The 9884-nt window shown below is 39.4% G+C and overlaps 1 protein-coding gene across 1 annotated transcript; it reads left to right on the top strand.

The window, feature by feature from the left end:
- Positions 1–700: 700 nt before the first annotated feature.
- LOC309840295 (olfactory receptor 51L1-like) lies at positions 701–1588 on the top strand (the record flags this gene model as incomplete). The annotated part of the gene is made up of 1 exon (XM_082682371.1): positions 701–1588. The coding sequence occupies one exon, from the start codon at positions 701–703 to the stop codon at positions 1586–1588; it is 888 nt and encodes a 295-aa protein (XP_082538497.1).
- Between the last annotated feature and the right edge of the window lie 8296 nt (positions 1589–9884).

The raw sequence follows: 9884 nt of genomic DNA, 5'->3' as shown, positions 1-9884 counted from the left end.
AGGGAAATTGGAAGGGTAGGTGAACCATGAGAGACTATGGACTCTGAAAAACAATCTGAGCGTTTTGAAGGGGTGGGGGGTGGGAGGTCAGTACCAGGTGGTGGGTATTATAATGAATACTGTTATGCTGAAAATAAAAATAAATTAAAAAACATATTAAAATTATACATCAGGACCTTTCCTTTCTCATCATTTTGCATTTTCACAGAACATGCATGTTAATTTTTAGAAAAACAGAAAAATGTGTTAAAACGATGAGATTACGGCTATAAGTGTACTCTCAAAAAGGTAAATAAGAATGAGAATTGATCTACAGGCTAATTTGAAGGAGATCAATGCAGCTTTATTATTTTCACTTAAATTTTGTTGTGTTAATGTACACAACTTATCTAAAGGTTTACGTTTCTCTATTTTGCATGTAATTTAATTTTTCAAGGCTGTGACGTATACCTGAGAGCATCCTAGCAAAGATCACAGGTCCCTGTATACAGTTGCGACCATACTGAGTATTTTACAAGCTGTTCCTGACCTGATGATTCAGCTGCCTCAGATGTCTTTCTTCCTACTTTTATTTGTGTAAGTCATTTGAAGAACACTAACAATTGATTTTACATGAATATAGTAGAATTTGCTAACCAGTCTGAATAGTCTGTGACTTTCTCAGCATCTGTCACACCCAAAGCGCTTCTGAAGCACCACCATGGTGGTCTGGAATAACAGTGGTACTATGGAACCCACCTTTCTCTTAGAGGGCTTCCATGGGCTGAAGTCTGTTCATGCTTGGCTCTCAATTCCATTTTGTCTTGCATACCTGGAGGCCTTTCTAGGCAACATCACCATCCTCTCTGTTATCTGGAATGAGTCTTCACTCCACCAGCCCATGTATTATCTGCTGTCCATCCTGGCAATAACTGACCTGGGCATGTCCATGTCTACACTCCCCACGATATTGGCCATGTTATGGTGGGAAGCCCAGAAAATCAAAGTAGGAGCCTGTTTTACTCAGCTCTTCTTCATCCACACCTTCACATTCCTGGAATCTTCAGTGCTGCTGGCCATGGCCTTTTACCGATTCATGGCTATATGTCATCCACTGCACTACTCAAGCATCCTCACCAATGATATGATTGGTAAGACTGGTTTGGGTTGCTTGCTACGAAGTGCAGGAGTCGTGATGCCCACCCCCATATTACTAAGGTGTTATCATTATTGCCACACTAATGTCCTCAGCCACCCCTTTTGCCTGCATCAGGATATTCTGAAATTATCCTGCTCTGATGCCAGTGTCAACAACATCTATGGGTTGTGTGTGGTCATTATCACACTGGGAACAGACTCAGTCCTCATCCTCCTCTCCTATGTCCTAATTCTCCATGCTGTACTAGGCATTGCATCTCGTGAAGAGCGACTAAAGGCACTCAACACTTATTTTTCCCATGTATGTGTGGTGCTTATCTTCTTTGTACCTCTAATAGGGGTGTGCATGGACTATCACTTTGGGAAACACCTGCCTCCCATAGTCCACATTCTCATGTCAGACGTTTACCTGCTTCTTCCACCAGTACTCAATCCCAACATCTATATCTGACATCTGACATCTGCTTGGTGTCAGGACCAAGCAGATTCGTCTTGGAATTTTCCACATATTTAGGCAAAGTCCGAGTCTTTAGAAAGCATATGGCATTGGTCTGGAGGAAAATTTTCTCCATCAGATTCTTAAAGGTGCAGCTTTCTAGATAGGTGATTTTTTGGAGAATTCCTTGAATCTCTTTCAGTTCTAAGTTTCTTGTTTGTAAATTTGAAATTTTGTCATTGTTCTGATGATGTCTCTGCATTATGTGAACATCTTTGTGTCCTCATACATTATGAGAATTTTAATATAACAAAATAATCTTTTTAATGACATACTGTATTGTTTTCAAAAATAATAATACAACTTAGATCTCTTAATAATTCAAAGACCCAGATAAGGTTATCTTTGGTAGTCTGTGATCCACACACAAGACCCCAGTGCCCAACTGTTGTGGAAAAATTTATTTCAAGAAAGTAGTCTTGTCTTGGGGGAATCTGGGTGGCTCAGTAGGTTAAAGCCTCTGTCTTTGGCTAGGATCATGATCCCAGGCTCCTGGGCTCAACCCCCATATCAGGCTTTCTGCTTAGCAGGGAGCCTGCTTCCTTCTCTCTCTCTCTCTCTGCTTGCCTCTCTGCCTACTTGTAATCTCTGTCTGTCAAATAAATAAATAAAATCTTTTAAAAAAGAAAGAGAGAGAGAGAGAAAGAAAGAAAGAAAGAAAGAAAGAAAGAAAGAAAGAAAGAAAAGAAAAGAAAGAAAGGAAGAAAGAAAGAAAGAAAGAAGGCTTGTCCTGTAGTGGTCCTGAAATTTTGAAGACCCTACCAAACCCAGTCTTCTCTCTGTCAAATATCATCCCTATAACTGACTTCTTAACCTTATCCTTTTATACTTACCTGTGTATCCTCTTCATTTAGCCCTTGTACAGCTATTAGAAATCATAATCACCTGCTGGTGTTGAGATAAGCACCTAGGTCATGATTGCTCACCCAAAGTTAACATATACTCAGTGGGAAAATTAAGCAGGAGTGCACTCACCACACTGAGATCAAGAGGATATCACTAAATCTGGAATGTAGATGGTTTCGGAGAACGTTTACCCACACAATCAGGTTATAACTTGGGCAAAAACAATTAAGCAATCAAACATTAAATACAAGACAGACATTTCATTTCTGTTTATTGTTATGATGGAGTAGCAGGGATCAGATTTATTCCCTCACCTTCAACAACTAAGTAACAGCCAGAAAGTTTATAAAATAATAGTTCTCAAAACTGGATAAAAAGGAAACAAAGGAAATGATCTCTAAAAGAAGGGGAAAATAACATGAGCCCAAACACTGACCTGATCTTACTTACTTACTGGAAATTTATCAAGTCACAGATAGGGGCAGAGAACCCAAACTGAGTCTGATGGTCTCCCTGAATGACAATGTAGAATACCAGAGAGGAGAGAGAGCTGTGTGTAGACAAACACATGACCTCAGGACATTCCTCAGAAGCCTTCAGTTGTGCACTGGTCAGTGTATGTCTGTGAAGAAACTACCATGGCAAGGAAAGAACCACCAGAAAGGAGCAGAGGGAGCAGAGATAAGACCTGAGACCAGTCATATCTCAGGTCTCATATATGACTGAGAGGAGTTCCTATGCTTACAGGCAGTGTGGAGAAACCTTGTAATGAACAGAATATTTGGCTATGTACATGGAAGGGTGTTACCTTTAGTAATGACCCCATTATCTCACCCAATTACCATACCAGTTCCTGTGGACCAAAAGCTATATTTGGTCTTTCCTAACAAAGCCTGAAAGAAAAGTCTTGAAGGGGTTAAAGCCATTTCCTTTTAACTTTATGACACACAGGAATAAAGGTAAAATATATATTTAGAGAAGTACAAAACAGTGAGCACAATTTATTTTGTGTCTTTTCTTTTGGAAACCAACAACCTGGAAGAAGCATACATTATGCCTCCTAATATATTTTATAAGAATAGATGGCATGTTCTAGTCCTATAAAGGCCTGTTCTCAGACCATGATGGGACCAGTAGGCCCACCTAATTCAATGGATCTGTGTCAGGAATTTCACTGTAGAACACATTTAAACAAGATTCTCAACTGACAGCTTGCCAATGATAAAGTTGAAGCTCTTTGTATTCATTTGTTTGACATTAAAAAAAAAAATCCCTCCATTTGATTCAGAACTCAGGGCTCAGATAGGACAAAAAGTTTTTAAATCTTGGAGTGCTTCTTAAATAGCCACACATATTTTTATAAAAATCAGTACAAGCATAGGAAAAAATGTTTAACAAAATATCTCATAATATTAGGAAGGAGGGAAATCATGACTAAAATATGAAATAATGAAAAATATACATAGACATATACAATCAATCCAGAAAACCATTTGTCAACAAAGAAGAGTTATAAAGAGAAAGGGAAAAAAAAAAGGGACATACTAAATTAAAACTAATTTCCAACTTTTACTGTCATAGATCCGTACCTTAGAAAGGTCCAATTCACTTAGTAAATAAGGATGAATTTTCAGAAATTTAAGAAGATGATACTATATATTTCAAATAGGAAAGAAAAATCAAAAGAGCTTACCTGCAAGAAAACGAATTACAGTGGTATCAGAACCCTTGAATTCCACATGGAGGATAGATGATAAATGTAATCATGCTTATAAAATCATCTTCAACCAATATAACTGTATTAGTTCACTAGGGTTGTGGCAACAAAGTGCCACAGGCTGGGTGGCTTAAACAACAGACATTTCTTGTTTCCCAATTCCTGAGGCTGTAAGTCTGAGAGGGAGGGATCTGCAGTGCTGTTTCTTCCTCAGAACTCAGAAAAAGTGTCTATTCCAGGCCTCAGGCCTAGATTACATGGCGCCTTCCTGATGTACTTGTGTTTTCTTACAGAGCTTTTTTGTTTTAATAAGAATACCAGTCAGGTTAAATCAGGGGTCCACCCTACTCTAGTATGATCTAATTTTGACTTAAATTATTACATGTGTAATGACCCTATTCCTGAATAAGGTCATATTCTAAGGTACTGGGTATTAGTATGTCAACATATAAATTTATGGCAGAAGGGGACACAGTTTAACCAGTAATGAGTAAACCCAAAATATCAATCAGAGTTGAGGGCAAAATAATATTTCACGCATACAGAGATGTTGAAATTCTACCTCTCATTCATTCTGTTTTTGGAACTTAATATAAGGATGTATTCCACAAAAAGTAAGGAGCTGTCTGTGAAATGGGAAGACATGAGTTAAGAAAAAAGGGGATTCCAAACAGTAGAGTAGAATAGGGAATTCCCAGCTAGGCACATGAAAAGCAAACAGTTCAGACTAGAGCTACAGAGCTGAGGCCACTCAGAAGGAGGTCTTTCAGGGAAGAAAAAAGGAAGAAGAAAAAGGCAGTGGCAGAAGAGGAGGAGGAGGAGAATTAAATATGTATTTGTTGAGATATTTCACATTTTAAGTTTCTGAAAAGATAATCCAAACTGTCTTAGTCATTAAAAAGAATTTATTGGTTTTTACAACAAACAGATGTTGGTCTTGTTTAATATAACAGTTATTTGAATAAATAAACTGCATCAGTGGGAACTAAGTTTGTTTTAATATTTGCTGTTGAGATTCTGTGTCTCACTTTGCTCCCAAAATTAGCTGCCTTCATGGATCCAAGATATCTCTCAGCATCTTTCAAGATTCGATGTGTCCTACCTCATACTCAAGAAGGAAGAAATGTACCATTAAGCAAATGTCTTAAAATTGATTTCGATTTTGTACAAAGACCTAATTGGATCCAAGAGAATATTTCACTGTATATGTACAGATGAAAAAAACTATAAGTTTGCAGGAAGTAGCTTGAATGTTTGTAGAGAATGATGGAGAAGATTGGTAATGGTCAAATGAGAGAAAGATATTCCTTCTCATACGTTGTAGTCAGTGTTTTATTTCATAAGCCTAAATGCCATTTTAGGAAGGTTCCCAGAAACTTCAGCTGCGTGATAAAGGGATATAATTTCTTCAACCCAAAAAGATCACATTCTAATAAAATCCACTTGATTTTTGCAAGATTTTTTTTAAAGATTTTATTTATTAATTTATTTGACACAGAGAGAGAGATCACAAGTAGGCAGAGAGGCAGGCAGAGAGAGAGGGGAAAGCAGACTCCCCGCTGAGCAGAGAGCCCAATGCGGAGCTCTATCCAAGGATCCTGAGATCAAGACCTGAGTCAAAGGCAGTGGCTTAACCCACTGAGCCATCCAGGTGCCCCTGCAAGATTGATTCTAATATTTGAAAAGAAAATTTTTTTATAGATTTTATTTATTTATTTCACAGACAGATGTCGCAAGCAGGCAGAGAGGCAGGCAGAGAGAGGGGGGAAGCAGGCTCTCTCTGAGCAGAGAGCCCAATGTGGGGCTCCAACCCAGGACCCTGAGATCATGACCTGAGCTAAAGGCAGGGGCTTTAACCCACTGAGCCACCCAAGCACCCTGAAAAAAAATTTTTTTTTTAAGATTTTATTTATTTATTTGAGAAAGAGAAAGAAAGCCTGAGCCCGTTGTGGGGAGGGGCAGAGAGGGAAGGAGAAGCAGGCTCAGCAGGGAAACTGATTGCTTGATCTCAGGACCCTAGGATCAGGACCTCAGTCTTAGGCAGTGCATAACTGACTGAGCCACCCAGGTGCCCCTGAAAAGAAAATATTTAATGTTATTAGAGATTTCAGAAGAAAAATGGCTACAGAGTTGGCAGTGATTGGTGATTCCTAAACTTTCTCTGCATGAACAATATCTATGCATCTGTTCTTGTGAGCTGAAATTTAGAAGATGAAGAAGAAACAAATTATGACTGACCATGTACTTTGTATATGACACTGACCTAAATGCTTCAGATGTTATGCCTGAGTTTTCATGCCTGAGAGACCACCAAGGAGCCAAGCACCGATGCAATCACACGATGGTTTATTTGACAAGCTTAAGCTTGGGCCCAAGTATACCTGACACAGCAAAGTAGGGACTTGGACCCCGAACCAGATTATAGTCAGAGTTTTTAAAGGCAGGGGAGGGGTGGACTCGGGGGTGGGTGAGGACAAAGGGGATTAGGATGGTGTAAGTCTCTAAGGAATTTTGGAAGCAAGGTCTCCAAGACCTTGAGGGGCTAACTATTCTTGGGAGAAAGGTTATTTATTACCAGTAATAAAAATCTTCTCGTGAGACTCTTTAGATGTTTATCAGTGGACCATATGCTTGGGAATGATTCTCGACACTATCTTGGAGGTTTAGAGATAAAGTTTCCTAAAGGAATTGTTAAAGTAGACTTACAGGATCATGGTTGGATCTGTTGGAGAAGTGGTCAGTCAGGCTAGGATTGTCCTTGGCAAAACCTCAAGGTGAGGGCAGTTGAGTCCCCAGAGGGAGAGCCACTCTGTCTGTTTCAAGTGCTTTTCAGTAGGTAAGGAATTTTAATGATTTTCTTCTGCCTCTGTTTCCCACATCAGCTAAACTTGAGGTGGAATGGCCTTAATTTTCTTGGCCTCCACAAAGAGAGATCTAATTTGTATCAAATGTACCCAGTGAGAAAGACATTATTTTGATCCCCCTTTTATAGAAAAGGAAACAGGCACAGAAATAATACATAAGTCATCCAAAGTCAAGCAGCTAATGTGGCAGAGCCAGAACTTGAATCAGCACTCTGATACCAGTATTGAAATTTTGGCACTAATCAATAATTTTAAATCATGGTTATGATAGGGAATTCATGTACAGAAAACAATGTGGAAAAAAGATCATGGATCTCTGCCCTGGGTGCTACTTGGGGAAACTCAAAACAGCTTTATGAGAGGAGGTTGGAAAAAACTTAGTAAAAAGAAATAGTAAAATGAAAAAAAAAAGGCTTCTATACTAGTTCAAATATTTGAATTTAGATTACCTAGTTCTATTAAATAAATAAATAAAAAAATGGACAAATAAATAAGCCAGTTTCTTCTCTATGTAGGTCAGTAAGCCCTCGAATTGGACCACAGAGCCACATTCACATGGAGAGACAGTCTGTTTTCACATGTGTCAAGTATAGATGACAAAAACCATGTGCTTTATCCCTACTTTTCAACTTTTGCTTCCATATCCTTCAGTTTGCTTTTATGTTCCTTGGGACTTTTGGTCTGGGGAATAGAATCTGGAGGTCTGTGCGCAGTCTCCAAGGACTCAATCCCAGAGCTTCACATAAAGCTGGGATTAAATGGGATGTTTTCTTAGGAATATCCCTTAGGTGCTAGGCGCCTAACATAAAGGCACTCCACATGAAGTCCTCAGAGAGAGGTATAAGGGCCGCCCTGCTCGATGCTGTGTGAAAGTCTCGATTCCTGTGGAAGGAAAATGTGAATCAGCGGCTGGTGTCTGGTGAACAGGTGTGGCCGGAAATGCAGAGATCCATCCATGGGCAGAGCAGCCTGAGAGCCGGACCAAGTGGCCAACTGCACCTGGCAGGAAAAAAAACAAAATTGTATCTTTAACATGGGGATAATCTCATGGGGATGAGATTATCTTTAAATGGGTTTATATTATGTTTAAAAGTCTCTGGAAGATGCAATGCCCTTAATATCATCCTGTCAGTTGCATTAGATGAAATTAATTTCCATGTCAGTAGGAAGGGATGAGGCCAGTGGAGAGCTGCTGTTGTGAGTGGGCTCCTAGTGTTGTTCTGTATTAAACAACAGGGACTCTCCGGCTTAACCTTGGGCATCACCCTTCTAGGCAATAGTTTCTTTCTTGACCAGGTGTTTATGTTTTTACAGAGAAAGAAGAGTTTGTGCACTTTGAAGAACTGTTCTTTCTTCATTGGACTGAACTTACAAGTGATAGTTTATTTTTTTTAACTTTGATATGTTTTCTATATTGAAAAAGATAAAAACAATAAAGTGAAAGTATGACAAAGACAAAAATAAATATCTCTGCTTTTAAAAAATTTTCTTTATTTATTGAGCGTGAGAGGGCATGTGTGAACAGGAGAGGGGCAGAGGCAGAAGGAGAGAGAGACCTCAAGCAGACTCCATGCTGAGCATGGAGCCCGCTGCAAGACTAATTCTCTTGATGCTGAAGTCATGAACTGAGCTGAAATCAAGAGTCGGATGCTTAACAGAGCCACCCAGGTGCTCCTATCTCTGATTTATTTTTTATTACAACTGCTGAACCATACATTCCAGAGCAAGTTCCTTTACCTCATTCTGAGTGGTTTGATGCATTCTATAGTATTTTGAAGGCATTACTTAAGTGTCTTTCTCCATACCCTTCAGATCGTTGCAGAACTAGATTCTTCTCTATTAAAACATGATTGTCCCAGAAAGGTGCAAAAAATATCTTTTCTAGTACCAAAATCATTTGAGGCTTTTTACCCAACTCACCTCTCTTCCCAGGGTCTTGGACTGGTAAAGGAAGTATCTGAGTGTTGGCTCCCTAGCAGTGGTAAAATGAACACCGATAAGATAACAGGTGCTCTGAGAGTACTGGATATGCTGTGAGGGTGAACAGGTGTGATATGGCATTAGACAACCCTCCTTTCCCCTTTCCCACCTGATAATTGGTGCTACCTGTGAATCATAAGAGTTCCCGTTTCTATACCTGGCCAGGCATCCCAAGGGGTCGCCCTTATTACCTGATCTGGTGTATATAAGAGGCTGCTAGGCCAGGGTCAGAGTTTTTACAGATCATTCAGAAGAATTCAGATTTTTTTTAAAATATTTATTTATTTATTTATTTATTTGACAGGCAGAGATTACAAGTAGGCAGAGAGGCAGGCAGAGAGAGAGAGGAGGAAGCAGGCTCCCTGCTGAGCAGAGAGCCTGATGCGGGGCTCCATCCCAGGACCCTGGGATCATGACCTGAGCCGAAGGCAGAGGCTTTAACCCACTGAGCCACCCAGGCACCCAAGGATTCAGATTTTAATTGTGTAAGTAGTTAGACTCCTGGATCTAGAATTTATTTTCATTATGAATTTTTAAAGGTATTATCTATCTCTTTCTTTCTTTCTTTCTTTCTTTCTTTTTCTTTCTTTCTTAACTCTGTCTTTTTTTTTTGCTTAAAGACATTTTTGACTGCCTCTGTAGTATATTAACTTGACCTCATCTGTAGTCTTGGTGTTGCCAATGTCACTCATCAGAGTGATATTTCCCAGAGTGGAATCACATCCATTCTCCTTCAAAGTGAATGATAAGCTCTAATTATTAGAAATCTTCACTGAGCTTGCTGCAAGCCTCCATATTTGGGATTACAACTCAATCCTGAGGCAGGGTGGAAACTCTGAATATG

This window comes from Mustela nivalis, assembly GCF_964662115.1.
Source record: "Mustela nivalis genome assembly, chromosome: 9".
Classification (NCBI taxonomy): domain Eukaryota; kingdom Metazoa; phylum Chordata; class Mammalia; order Carnivora; family Mustelidae; genus Mustela; species Mustela nivalis.
The sequence above is the reverse complement of the archived record's forward strand: the minus strand, read 5'-3'. Positions and strand labels throughout refer to the sequence as shown.